General features: G+C 32.6%; 2 protein-coding genes and 1 long non-coding RNA gene across 4 annotated transcripts; 1 reads left to right on the top strand and 2 right to left on the bottom strand.

The window, feature by feature from the left end:
- Window positions 1–534: 534 nt before the first annotated feature.
- Window positions 535–1,551, bottom strand: LOC149881224 (uncharacterized). Its single transcript, XM_090067953.1, has 2 exons — window positions 1,283–1,551; window positions 535–1,210 (listed from the first exon to the last, which is right to left on the bottom strand). The coding sequence occupies exons 1-2, from the start codon at window positions 1,549–1,551 to the stop codon at window positions 535–537; spliced, it is 945 nt and encodes a 314-aa protein (XP_089924079.1).
- An 8,272-nt stretch (window positions 1,552–9,823) lies between these two features.
- LOC149881223 (uncharacterized) lies at window positions 9,824–11,912 on the bottom strand. 2 transcript variants are annotated; one of them, XR_016445769.1, is made up of 3 exons: window positions 11,121–11,912; window positions 10,967–11,024; window positions 9,995–10,648 (listed from the first exon to the last, which is right to left on the bottom strand). It is a non-coding gene; the product is annotated as an uncharacterized LOC149881223 (long non-coding RNA). The 2 variants fall into 2 exon arrangements; XR_016445768.1 differs by having other exon boundaries at window positions 9,824–10,648; window positions 10,967–11,912.
- Window positions 11,913–13,815: 1,903 nt separating this feature from the next.
- LOC145194088 (uncharacterized) lies at window positions 13,816–14,949 on the top strand. The gene has a single exon (XM_080071680.2). The coding sequence runs from the start codon at window positions 14,090–14,092 to the stop codon at window positions 14,846–14,848; it is 759 nt and encodes a 252-aa protein (XP_079927806.2). The 5' UTR covers window positions 13,816–14,089; the 3' UTR covers window positions 14,849–14,949.
- The last annotated feature ends 32 nt before the right edge of the window (window positions 14,950–14,981 follow it).

The raw sequence follows: 14,981 nt of genomic DNA, 5'->3' as shown, positions 1-14,981 counted from the left end.
CTCATAAGAAAATATAGCTTTGTAGGGGAGCGATGTTTCCTCGCCATTTTTCCTGGGAGCCCGGTTATACCAATATACCATTTTTAGCGGATCTTTGCCACTTCTGGCTGCCATTCGCTTGATAGTGCGGTGATGACGTTCAACAATTCCGTTCCCTGATGGCCTGTAAGCGCAACGAAACAGGATGGACACTCCCCATTCTGCGCATAATTCACTAACGAGTTTGAGCGAAAGGTCTTGCTGTTGTCAAATAGAACTTGCCATGGTGGTCCTCTTTCTCGAAATATTTCTTCCAAATGGAAACACACTGTTGTTTCTTTCTCGTTCTGTAGCTTTCTCCAAATTGCAAACTTGCTTCTTTTTCCACAGTCAATAATAGACAAATAATTCTCTGATTTATAGTGGGTTACATCGATAGCTAAACGGTGCCAACTCTTTCCAACTTCAAGATTTCCTTCTTCCCACTTTATTGGCGCAGGATCCACCGATAAACATCTTTCGCAACTTTTCACGACTGATTCAACGTCTTTTCTACTAACCTTCTCCTTCGGATGTCTGTTTCATCAGATAAAGGGTTCGATTGACTCCAAAGTGATGAAGATTATGAAATGACTTCACATCAGGCGGTACAACATTTGCTGTCATTGCAGAATGGTTTAAATGCAGCCAGTTCTGCGGTACTCTCGTAAGAGCATCGGCTTTATTTTCTGCCGACTTTACCAGAAAAAGTTTTAATTTTATACCGCACTCCTTCACAAGGTCTTCAATTAACGACAACCGGCGACGGACAAGTGGTTCTCCAAGACCGTGTACTCGAACGGGTTTGTCACCGATAATTAAGGAGTTCAACCAGCCGGCAACAGTAACCGAATCACACTTTATGGTAATACATTCGAATCCCCATTTTGTTGCTAGATTTATTCCTTTTATCACGGCTTCTAACTCTGCGAGGTTAATGTGAGCCGTATCATCTTGTTTCCTCAACCACGAACAGTCTTCTACTATTTCCCCAGCCACTTCCAACACTATGCCAACGGCTAAGCTGCTTGCATCACACCACACTGTTGCTTCGGAAGTGTTTTTGACGTTCCATGACCCATGAACGGGATCTTCTTTTGTAAGTCTTTCATTTAAACTGTTTACTAATTTGACAATACGTTCGTCCACAAAAGAGTCCCATCCACAACTACTCGAAACCCTTTTTAGATAGCTGCACGAAGGGCGCAACCAATTTGCTATTGGAAAATGTCCGGTCAGCTGTCCGCATCAAGAAAAGATTTGCCGACGTGTCATTTTTCCTTCAGGAACTTTAGGTATGTTGTCACGTTTCCAACGGACTTGGTTGCATTGTTTGTACACTCGCAATCCAAGCACACGACCGCCGACAAGTTTTTCTGGCAACTTAGAATCCAAGCCATATTTTTCCAAGAGTTCTCGAACTCTGCAACTTGACACTATGTTATTATTGACAATGATATCATCAATAAATGAGTCCGTCCCAGCCTCGACAACTTTGTCTACGGATAATACCTTTTTTAAAATTTTAGTCATTATTCTGGGCTACACATTCAAACCAAAACCCAATCTTGTTAGACAGTAACGCTGCCCTTCATATTCCACGACTTGATATTTCCACAGTGCTTCGTCGACACGAATCTGTAGATACGCTTTCTTTAAATCGATTATTTCAAGATTTTCTCCCAACTTTCTCCAGTTGCGAAGTTTGGTACTGCAAACGTCGCCATCTGCAGTATGACTGGACACAAATTGATTCAGCTCCCGGTAGTCCATCACCGGACGTACTTTTAATTTGTTTCGTTGAATTACTGCCATCAACGGAATGATGCCATTACATCTTCCTTCAAATGGTTTCAGCCATCCCTGTGCTATCCATTCACTTATTTCCTTTGCATAATCACTTTTAACGTCATCAGAGATATGATAGTTTGGAATTTTGTTTGTCAAAGTTGGTGGTTCTATCAGCCACTTCCAAGACACGCTCCAGCTACCATTTTTGAATTCTGCTACGAAGTCTTTATCAATCAGCTTTTGAATAGTAGGCGAGGATACTTCATTCGTTTTTTCTTGAGAGACTGCAGTAGCACTGATAGATAGTTTTTCCACATTGAAGTTTATGGTTTCGCCGTCTCTCCCAACTTGGACACCTCCAAGCCGTCGTATTGCGTCCATACCAAGTAGCATTTGATATTCGGGGACAATGTTGGCAACCAGGCATTCCAAATCGATGGTAGTGTTATTTATAGAAAGATTAACAACAATCTGGTGTTTTACTTCAATTGACTTTCCATTCATCATCACGACCTTTTGTCTTGCGTGTTTGACATTTTTTGCGTTTACGATATCCTGACTTAAAATTGATTTCGAGCATCCAGTATCCAACAATGCTTTTATTTTTCTTCCATTGACATAAACACAGAGAGTTGGTGGTTTTATATTTCGTGGGAAGCCGCTCGCGCATAGACGGGTGGCTTCCCTTCCATGTTTTTTGAGTTCGTACACTTTTTGTAACAGTTCAGGGCCAGGTGGTTGTCCATTCCACACACAAAACACTTCTTCTTCTCAATTCCTTCGCTGCAATTTCGACTGATATGTCCCTCCTCACCGCATCGGTAGCAAGTCATGGTCTTTTTTCCGTTTCCTTGAGGAACCTTTCTTAAACCAATAGCACCAAGATTCACGCGACTAACAAAACACGATTCTTTACAACGCAAGATTACCAAACTTCTTGCTTTTTCAGCGATCTGGTGCAGCGACATTGTTGATATCGAGAGTGCTGTTTGGAGTTGTTTTCTTGCTTCGTCAAGTAATCCGAGAATAAATGCGCACCTTATCCACTCTTCGCTTACGTGAGACGATATTAGCTTGCTCAGCCTTGTTAATTCTGCGAGATATACGTCAACGGACTCGTTTTCCTTAAGACGACGATTCACGAACTCTTCGTATGCTGTTAGCGGAGAAGCAGAGAAGGCAGTAGTCAGTGAATTTTTCACTTCATTGTAGTCTTCTTTTATCTCATCACTGAGTCCTTGATAAACGGCAAACGCTCCGCCAGAAAGAAATAAGGGGAGCACCACATTCAGCTCGTCAACTTTTTGAAGTTTTGCTACCAGTTCCAACTTCTGTATCCATTCTGAAAATTCACCCGAACCATCGTACTGCGACACCAAATCCGCGAACTTTATAACAATACTCATTGCCGAAATAGCTTGTAATATCAAGACAACTAGATTCTATGTTTGCTGTATATTTTCTCATAATGTTCATCCGCTTGTACAATTTAAATATCATTTCTAAATTCATTGTGCACAATGAATTATGCACAACGAGCCATATATAGTCATTGAACTACATATTCATTGTGCACAATGAATTACACAATGACGCAACTACAAGAACAAAAAAGCATAACATGCAATCTACACCATAATAAATATTCTAACAAAGATCTTGCTAGCGATCTGATTCCATTTGTTCTTGCTCAATGGAGAAAAACAAATGTTAAGTTTCAACAGCCAGTTATTATTGGTGAGAAATCGTTTTATTATAGAATTAAAACCCTTTGGGAGAAAGTAGAAAACGTTGCATGGGGAAGAACTAAGGCAAAAGTAAAAGAAGAACTTATATTGAAGTTAGAAAGCTAATGGACCTCATAACATGTCCTCATAAGATACTTCTGTGTGAACATGATCTGTCTGGGTGTTCTTTCCCCCAAAATTGTAAAAGTAAAGTACATATAAATTGCACCTGTATTTTTTCTAAAAAAATTTCAACTATGGAGCTTAGGTGGTTATACAGTCAAAGAAAAAAGGCAGTTGAAAAGTCTGATATGCAATTGGGACATGCTGATAAGATTGAGACAACGAAACTTAGAAAAAACTATAAGAGAAAAATCAGTGATGAAAAAACTTATGAGAAAAGAATGAAAAAACTACAAGATGATCAAGCATCCTTTTAGGTAAATATAATTTCATATTTACCTAAAAGGATGCTTATATATATATATATATATATATATATATATATATATATATATATATATATATATATATATATATATATATATATATAAATGACGACATCTTGTATGAGAGTTGAATAAATTTAATATATGAACATCAATAAATACGAATTCTCTCAATACTAATTTTTTATTTTATCTCAGAAATTTTCGCTAGATTATTGATACTAGCATCTTCAGCTTTAATTACAATACATTAATTAAACTAAATTATAAACAAACAGTAACGTCACTTTTTAATGGCTTCTTTAAAGTTCGCTTTAATTGGGCTTCTTTAATATTACATTGGTATAAAAAATATGGCGTCCAGAATTGCGTTTTTACATATTGACGTCATCTAAATTCATACCTCCATTTTTAGGTCCGCATTTATTGAACTGAATTTCGATTGCCTCTCGAACTTTTCTTTCAAATTTTTTGGGTTCTACTTTTAACGTCTTTACTTGATCCCATTTTATATTACATGAACATTTAATTTTTTGATGCCCAATTGCAGATTGTTCTAATTTTTCTTCAAAAACATTTTTTTGGTGTTGTTTTGTTCTTGTTGCTATTTTCATTTCTGTTTCGCCGATGTATTTTTGTTTACACTCGCATTCTATTAGGTATACTCCGGGATGGCAATTTGGTGGTAGTTTTTTTTTGTTGCGTGAAGTTAGCAAAGATTTAAGATTTGCACTAGATTTAAAGACTGCCCTGTAACCTGCTTTCCTAAAGATTTTTCGAAGTTTTGGTGATAATATTGGGATCCACGGTAGTGATATAAGCTATTTCATTATTTGAGTGTCGTTTTTTTATAACAATATTTGCAAGGTCTTGTAATTTCTTCTTTTCGTATCCATTTTCAGCAAACACATTTATTAGGAAATCGATTTCTTTATTTAAAAACTTTTAGTTTAAACATTAGTTGGGTGCCTTTATAAAGATGCATTAAATGATGAAAAATGTAGAATAAAACAATATGTTGGTTGTTCTGAATATGTAAGTGTAGTGATTGTTTGATTTTCAAACATTAATCCAAATCATCTCATTGATTTTTCAATTCATGTTGAAAATAGGACCATGAACCAATTGCTTACAAAATTGAGCCTACTGGTCAAGAGCAACAAACTTGTATTAATATTGCAAAAAGCATAGAAAATGTAATTCTTGAGGTTGGCGTTAACTAAGTTACAAGCATTGTAACTGATAATGCATCAACCATGAGAGCTGCATGGGATATTGTAGAAAGAAAATATCCAAAAAAATTTTGTAATAGTTGTGCTCCCATACAATTAATCTTTTAGTAAAAGATATTTGTCTTCTTCCTGAATTTGTGGATATTTTAGAAAAGTTTGAAAAACTGACATCATTTGATAAACAAAGAACATCTTTTATTGATCAATTTTGGATAATTCAAAATTGTGTTAAACAAGAAAATAATTTGAAGGAAATTCAAGCATTATCACATGCAGTTTTAACATGGTGGTATAGCTATCATACATCAGTTGTCCATACTCTTGAAAACAAATTAGTTCATTTGAATTTAATCAACTCTCCATTCACAAAAAAATCAGAACACATAAAACACTGTACAAGATGAATTTTTTTGGGAAGACAGTCAACGTTTTGCAAAAAATATGCAAATCCCATAGATTGCATATTTTCTTGATCCACAAAAGCATGGTGGTAGAAATATGTATAATGAGCCTCCTCCATCTAGTAAAAGTAATCTTACTATGGTCCTTGAGTTACTTCCAAAGTTCATAGTTGAAACAAGAGGACTTTGCAATTATCAAACTTCAAAAAAAGAAATAAAATCTTTTCAGAGACTTTGTGCAAATCCGACATCAGACTTTTTAGCTCAAATTGAATTAATGGGCCCTAATATCTGGTGAGGAGTTGAGGGTGCAAAATAGTCTTTGCTATTCCAATTTCTCAAGCTGCAAGTGAACAAATATGGAGTTTGTACGATTTTATAGATTCAAAGTGTAGAAACCACTTACAAAAGAAAAAGCAAATGGCTTTGTTCTCATGTATGCAAATGCCACACTCCATGAAAAAGAAGCAAATATTTTTTATATAATGCTTGGTACTAGTAATCATGATAATGATGAAGACGATGTTACTGTTGATTTCACTCTAGAGACTTGAGTTATCTAGCCTATCAAAAATTAAAGCAAATTTTTGGGGTAGTAGAACAGTCTTGACCAGAGTATTGATATTATATATATTAATTTTTAGTATTGCTTATTCCTTATATTAGTAAACACAAAAAGTTTGTCAAAAATTTTCTCAATTATTTTTTAATTTGTTTTTACTTTTAAAGTAGTTAAATGTGAAATGAAACAACAACAAAAAAACATTTTAACCCTGCGCTAATTTGACTATTTTAGCTGGGCGCTGGGTTCGGAAATAAAGCAAATTTTGTCTGGTTCCATCGTCGGCTACTATAATCCAAAGATAAAAGTCTTTTATGAATTTAGAGTGATGTGGACATCTCTTATCTTGCAATATTTTTTTTGTAAAAAGTGTTGGTTTACACAGTGATTTGGTCCAAATTTAAACATTGAACAGGTTTCTGAAACCGCTGTTAAGTTGATTTTGGACTAAAAAAAACTTTTAAAGAAATTGTGAGAAGATGGACTTAAAGGAGACACACATTACCCTCGGAATATTAATCCAAATTATCAAAAATGTATTAAACTTTCAGAAACTATGAATAAATAAAATTACTTTAAACAAATTGTAATGTCTTTATGAAAATACTATTTAAAGTTGTGCAATAACAGTTAAAAATTATCCTTGCGTAGCTATGCAGAGGTTTGTAATATTGTCCGTTTTTGCCAATTTTCCCTGCCAAAAAATGATTTTAAATTTATGTTAAAAGCAAAAAAAATCAATACCACATGGGAGAAATGAATCAGGGTCACCGGCCAATCGATGCTTATGATTTCTCGATCAACATAACTGCACCAATGGATTATAAAAAAACATTTGTTAAATAATATAACAATAAAAAACAAAAACAAAAACATTGAATAAAAAAACAAACAAATATGTTTTAAACGTTGTAACAATTCAAATTCTTAAAACCTCTTTACAAATTTGTATTACGGTTTCGCCAAAAAATCAATTAAAATGAAAATCCAAAAGAGAATGCCATGATTGTGTGAGGCATTTTTTAAAAAGAAATGAAGTTTCTTTTTAAAAGTTGCCTCACACAATCACGGCATTCTTAATACAAATTTTCCCAGTTTTTATCAGATTCTTCGAGGTTTCTTGTAGAAGATCTCGAGGTTTATTTTCGGATGTTAGACAACGACTACCAATATTACTGTCCAAGTCTCACCATAGCAATTTAATAGGGTTCAAATCCTATTAAGTTTAGGGGGCTTTATCATAACTTAAAACAAGCCCTTGCGTTCTTTCTTTTCTATATATTCTCAACATATTTTGTATATGTTTTGACTCATTATCTTGTCATAGAACAAAGCTTTTTCCAATTAAATGTAGCCCTGATGGATTTGCATTATTCTTCAGAATATCTCCATCACCCTTTTTTTTATCAATATGCCGCAGATCCTTGTAAGGTCACCTGTCCTTATGAGAAACATCCCCAGACCATAACTGGCACACAACCGTGTTTTATTGTTATAGCAATGCAGGTTGTCATCATCTTAATTTTTGATTATCTTATTTCTCTTCGAAATACGTTTTATGATTTGAATGATAATGAAGGCCTTCCTGATGTAGGTAGATCACTTAAAGTACCATGAATTGATCAGAATGCTGTCAAATTGTTTCTTGTACGCTAAAAAAAATATCTGTTGTTGGTGATTGTAAAAAAATAAAACTTGCATCAGGAGGAAAAGCTCTTCCTGTTAAAGTATACAGAGACCAATCACCTATAAGGCGTGATATAGATCACCTATAAGGCGTGATATAGATCACCTATAAGGCGTGATATAGATCACCTATAAGGCGTGATATAGATCACCTATAAAGCGCGATATAGATCACCTATAAGGCGAACATAAGAAACAATCATGAACTTGAAGATAAATCATGACCTTCCAAATAATGCAGTGTTAGGAATAATGAAGGAGATAAAAAAAGGTGTTGAACGATCTGGAATACAGGAAAACACCTGCTGCTGAAGTTACGAACAGGTCACGCTACTTGAATATGCTGGAGTTACGAACAGGTCACGCTACTTGAATATGCTGGAGTTACGAACAGGTCACGCTACTTGAATATGCTGGAGTTACGAACAGGTCACGCTACTTGAATATGCTGGAGTTACGAACAGGTCACGCTACTTGAATATGCTGGAGTTACGAACAGGTCACGCTACTTGAATAGGTTTTACGATGTGATTAAATGTCAGCTCAAGATCGGTAAAAACTTTTTTGAAAAAGATATTGTTTATTGTACTGACCTATCTATGCTCGTAACTGAAGTTTGTTCCTTTAGAAAAATGGATATTTTTAATTCTGTTGTACGCGTTGGTATTGATGGAGGGCAGGGATCTCTAAAGATTGTCATGAACGTGTTTGACCCATCAGAATTAGATTTTCAACCAAGAAACCAGAAGTACATCGGGGTCAATAAAGTGATTATCTTAGGCATACTTCGAAACATAAAAGAGAACCATCAAAATCTGAAAATACTATTCAAATTCCTTCAATTCAATCAACTGAAGTTTACCTTGGCTTCTGACCTCAAATTGATCAACATCATCATTGGATTATCAGTAAGTATCTTATTACATTTATATTTTATATTTTAAGTAAGCAATACCTATAAGTTATGTTCTATAATCAAGGGTCACGGTGGAGAATACTCGTTTGCTATTGTGATGGGTCGATGGATGAAAAAGGAGTTCAAAGGACTTTCGGATCACTAGCAGATGAATTTAAAAAATACCAACTTGATAACAAACCTCGTATACAGATGCAATATTATAAAAATGTTACTTATCCATGTCTGTTGGATGAGAAATAGACTGAAGAAATTATCAACATATTTCCACCATCTGAATATCATATTTATGAACACCATATTAGTAAAATTATTGATTTAATAGCTGAATGCTGTTTTGGAATGAAACTCGATATTTCTTACAAAGAAATAGACAAGTTTGTGGAGTCCATGCTTTACTTAAAAGTATATGTCCATGATGTATTCGCAATGAAGATTTCACTTGGATGGAAATTTCACATAAGCAGGTTCCATCTCAAGGAGTATCTCGATAGGCAGAAAATCCCGCTCGGTATTACATCAGAACAAACATCTGAAGTAGCGCATAAAAACTTAAACAAGACGCTGAAAAGGTTCGTTGTGTCTGAGAAAAACGTCCATCACGGTAAAAAGCTAAGAGCTATGGTTGTTGAATGTAACATATTATAATTTTTAAAATACTGTTTGTGGAATTTCATTTGTCTGATTTTGTTATCAGAGATTTATTCATGCTTTGTGTGTGTCAGTAGAGATGGAAAATTCGCATTCCTAATAAACTTTTGACAAAAAGATAATTGCAACTATTATTTTGCTTATTTTCATTAAAATGATAAATTTTTTGCTAAAAATCACGGCAGTCGGATCACAGGATTGAGAGAAATTATTTTTTGAAAAAAAAAATTATTTATCTTGAATTCAAACATAAATTGTAATTAGGTTTCAAATTTTATCAAAACATATTTTGAGGCTCAAAAGATACAGCCACATAAAGTTTAGGACCCCCTCGTTTTTTAAAGGTTTTAAATATTTTGAAAAGTGGTCAAAAAAAGAAAAAAGATGCGGTTTTTAGTTCGTTTTCAACGGTTTCTATTTCATGTCAACCTGCTCGAAAGAGTGGTTAAAAAAAATCTGAAGTAAAAATAACTTCAACTTAAAATCTCTAAAAATGAGCATTGTACGCAAAAAAGTTTTCTGCAAACTTTTGCAAAGAACAAAATAAATCACTGCAAGCTGTTGTTATGCGAATAAAAATTGTTTTAAATCCGCCAAAAATATTTTACGTTAAATAAAGTAATAAAAAAAAGTTTTTTTCTATTGTTAAATAGGGAGTGGGCTAATCTCGAGCTTCTTCAAGTCGCTTTAAAAGTTTGCAATGTATGGTTTGTATCAAAAAGTTCAACAGTGTCTTGTGTAATAGTTGTTACTAGAATTTTCTCTCTTTTATTATTTAATCACCAGGCCATTTTTGGGGACCTGTAGATATTCTCAATAATCTTTGTTGTTACCTAATTTTTTTTTCTGTGAGTTATTTAATTGTCTTTGTGAAGTGTTTGTTTGTTACGACTTGATGAACTTATGAGAATAACAGAAGAATCTGCATTTTGCAGCGTGCATTTTCTTTGAACTTTTTATTCCTAGCAAGTGCTTTTAGTATTGAAAACAATTTCAGGTGGCAAATGCTACAAAAGATGTAAGTAAAGTGATTTGTTGGAGCAGATGATTCACCTTAATCGAGAATAGTTGATTCCGAGGCTGTGCCAAAAGTAGATGACTTTTTTGCCAAGCCGGGAGTAAATTGTTCTGTTTCCGTACTTGAACCCGATGGTTCCATTATTGCTTCCAGAGAAATAATAGTTAGTTTAATGATAGCGAGTATTGATTGTGGGGCTGAAATGAAAATGTTGTATTAAAATACAATTGTACTTCCATGATAATAATAATGCATGCAGAATTTATACAGAATTAATTGATGGAAATTTATTAAAAACACTTTAGTTTTTAATAAATTATCTTTAATTAGTTCTGTCTTCACAACTTACGGTAGATTCGCTTAAAATGAAAGTAGTAGATTCCCTTGAAATAGGTAGATAAAGAAATTAAGCTCGTGTTGGTTAAAGTATTGCCAAAAAACCTATATACTATTAGTTGTAAAAGTTTTATGAAAATATTAAAAATATGAATATACAATAAAAAGATTAATCTTACCACTTGTATCAAGTGATACTTGTATCAAATAAAAGTTAAAGAGTCTTCAGTGCAGATGCTGACGTCATTACAAATAAAAGAACAAAAAGTCCTCTTAATGCCAGTCAATAGGAAGAGAACTTCAACAAAAAAAAAATTCAAAGATCATACTTACATTTTCTGTCACAGTCTTAAGAGACTTGCATGATACAAATACCTTTACTTAAGCAATTGATGTTGCATGATACAACACTCAGGCAGTTTATGCTGCCAAATACACACGTCTATATTCAAGCAATTGATGTTGATTAAATTTACAAAAGCATACTTTTTTATTTAGTTTTTACAAAATTTCAACTACAACCACAATGTTTTGTCCACAGTTTTTTTGATTTGGACTTTTAAATCTTCATTCAATACCTAACTTTTTTTGTCACCAGACTTGCTTTAGTTCAACGTCCAAAACCGATGATGCCTTGAAGTAACTTGGAGTGACTTCATCTTAGCTTTAAGATAAAAGACCTGTAAAAGTATTCGCCCCTGTGTATTACTACAACAAGTTACTTGTTCAGCAATCATACTATGATAATAATCTTAGTAAATACTCGCAACAGAACACCACGGAGGCAGCTAAAAACCCTCCAGAAATGAGAATTGAAAGGAGGTCACCTTGTTTTTCAAGTATAATACTGAAAAAGCATTTACGGTTGTGTGAAGTCATGAAAATTATCAAATTATTATTGAATCATTTTTTATAATTAAAGTTTTTTTTTAATTCTTTTTTTCCATTTGAAATTAATAGATTTAAATCTCATTTAAAGTGCACACAACTCCATTTACGTCTGCCTTTCAATAGAAAACAATGTTATTAAGAGGAATCCAGCATTAGTCAAAAAACCATTCTAATCCAGTAAAACAAACCTTTTTTTTGATACTTTTAAATGTGATTCATCGTGATATACTTGAACTCTCTCTTGTTCGCTTAAAGCTGATTCATTAGATGTTAAAGCTGATTCATTAGATGTTAAAGCTGATTCATTAGATGTTAAAGCTGATTCATTAGATGTTAAAGCTGATTCATTAGATGTTAAAGCTGATAGTATCATAAGATGTTAGGCCAAACTGATGAAAACTTTACGTATCTTGGATTGTCTTACTTTTAAGAAAGCAAACCTTAAGAAATTCACGAACGTTACTCAACTTTACTTTTTCAATCTTGTTAAAGATAATTCCATTAATATTACTAATACAAAAGTCAAAGATTGTGATTTAATTTTACAAACTTTGTTGCTTATCTTTTCACAACCCTTCCTATTCCGTAGCATACTGACTTCCATGATTTGTCGCAAAAAATGTCCACTCTACATCAATATTGAAATCAATTTTATAATAACAAAGATAAACTTTTTGTAACTTTTACTAGTTACAATAAGATGATAGTCTTTTAGGTAATTATCAATCTAAATTTGAACTTCACACGAAAAAAAAGTGTCATGGTTGTTCTCTAAAAAAAACAGAAAGATTTTGTTACAGTTGACACATTTTAAACAATAAAAAGCTACTGGATGCAAGATGAGTCGCGTTTATCCAAATGGTAACTTTGCATTTCATCTTGAACAACCATCACATAGTTTTCTGCTAAACCAAGTAAAGCAAGATTATACAAGATTCTTTTTTTCTTTTTCTTTTTTTTTTTTTTTTCTTCTAAATATTTTGTTTAAGACTTGGTTATGTATGAGTGTGACGTAAGCTTGACAATAGCTTTGCGGTTTGCCTTGTAAACTCATCATCGTGATAAAAATCGACTACTTTTTGAACATTATTTTAGATAACGTTTTTCGTTTTTGGTGATAAAATGCCCTTCTTTATTTTCAAGTCTCGAGCAATACGAACCTTTTATTTCGTTAAGTAATATACAATTTAATATCTTAGTTTTTTCAAAGAATTTTTGTCTGCTTATCAAGTCAACATTTGACTTTTGCAGCATCAACGAAGCGCTGGGTAAAATTTAACTTTAAATATTTAAAACTAAATGTTATGTTTTTCATTTTTCCCTTACAACATTGCTCTCATCTCTTGTGCTTTTATATTCTTTAGAATCATTGAATTCTACTATTTTAGCAAGCTCAGATGAACTTCTTTGCAAATCTTCAATGGATTGTGAAGATTTGAATTTTGGTAAGACTCCTCTACCTCAATTCACTTAAAAAAACTAGCTTTCAACTAATCAGAGAAATTATTTGCGAAGTTATTGATGAAAGTACAAAATTATTTTTAAAGGCAGGAGAGGGTCATGACCGCAATGTGATAAAATTTGATAAACAATATCTTTATTTTCTTGTAACAAGTTCTTGGCGGCATTTTATATCTTTTTTTTTGGCTGAGTTTTGTTTTTTTCTTATACAGATACCGTGGTGTAAATAAAAACATTTAGAGAAAAAAGTATAGTTATTTTATCTAACTAGATATCTAGTTAAAACAGCAAAGTTATTTTCCGCAAATTTTTCTTTTATATATATGAAATTTGCCATTTCTTAAATTAGGGCTTTCTTAAAGCATAGGACTTTGTTAGGTCACACCACGGTACTCGGGTTTGTTTTAAAACATTTTTTCAATGAAACTAAAAAAATCCTCTTTGTTTTTTTTGTTCCCTGATTACACGATATACATAAACAAACGTGCAGCAATTTAAAACGCGTGAGTGCAGTAATTTATAACGGGTGAACCATGTGCTTAAGTCTTATTAACTAAAGTTTTTTAGAATTTGTTTTCAATAAGTATCATAAAAGTGAATTTATGCACTATTTTGAAACTTTAGGCGTATGCTGTTAGATAACTGCTTTATACTCAATATGTTTTTAACTTAGTAATCTTAAAAAAAAATACATTTTAAAATTGTATATAATTTAGCCATATAAATTATATACAATTTTATTGCCACACGAACCTAAAGATTATACAGTGTTTGATAAAATGATTGTTACCTGAAAGTTTAAAGATATAAACTTTTTGAAAAAAACAAATAATGATAACACTCCACATTGATGAACATAAAGAATGGAATGTTAACAACCACAAAAGAATTGTCATTAAAAATAAAATTTTAATTTGTTGAAATTAAATTTTTAGGCTAGTTGTGCTGTTATGGTTTGTACAGAAGTTATGAATATAATCAGATCTTGTAAAGAAGAAGGTGGATCAATTTTGAACCTAAGCTACAGAAGTTTAGTAATATTACCACCAGAGGTTGGTGATTTAGGAAACTTAAAAGTGTTGCTATTAAATAACACATCTCTCATCATGCCACCACAGGAAATTGAAAAACTTATTAATCTGGAAGAATTGCATTTAGAGAATAATGAACTTTCTATGCTTCCTACTGGTTTCAAAAATTTGACTAAGCTTAAATGTTTGTGTTTATCATACAATCCTATTTCTTTTATTGTGAATGATCCTTCTGCCAATTTTCAGTTCTTAAAATATCTATTTATTGACAATACAGACATATCTGTTTTACCCTCCAACATATGTTTCTTCAAAAATTTAGAGTATTTAAGTGCAAGAAGTAACAATTTAAAAAACCTGCCTGAAGAATTTGGCTATTTGACAACTCTGAAATGGCTTAGATTATCAGAGAATCACTTAGAAAATCTCCCAAATTCATTTGATAAACTTCAAAAGCTGAGTTATATAGATTTGAGTTCAAACATGATATCCTGTTTTCCACTCATTCTTTCAAAGCTAAAAAAACTTTCTACTTTAGTTTTAAAAAATAATAAATTGACACACTTGAATGACTTATTGTCTGGTTTCCTTTGTGGATTGGTTAAACTTGACTTACGTTTTAACATGATAATTGACCTACCTATTGAAGTTATGTCTGCCAGTTGTTTATTATTGTAATTTTACACAGATGTATATTTATGTCAATGGAAATAAAGTTTAGATTTTTCAAAATTGTCAAAACAAATATTAAATATTTAAATTAGGGTGATTTTCATATACAGAAATGTTTAAAAACTTGAAAATTTGTATT

Source organism: Hydra viridissima, unplaced genomic scaffold (assembly GCF_058129835.1).
Source record: "Hydra viridissima isolate aposymbiotic clone 2 unplaced genomic scaffold, HvirCarnegie_v1 scaffold_12, whole genome shotgun sequence".
In the NCBI taxonomy this organism is placed as follows: Eukaryota; Metazoa; Cnidaria; class Hydrozoa; order Anthoathecata; family Hydridae; genus Hydra; species Hydra viridissima.
This window is presented reverse-complemented; position numbering and strand designations above follow the sequence as displayed.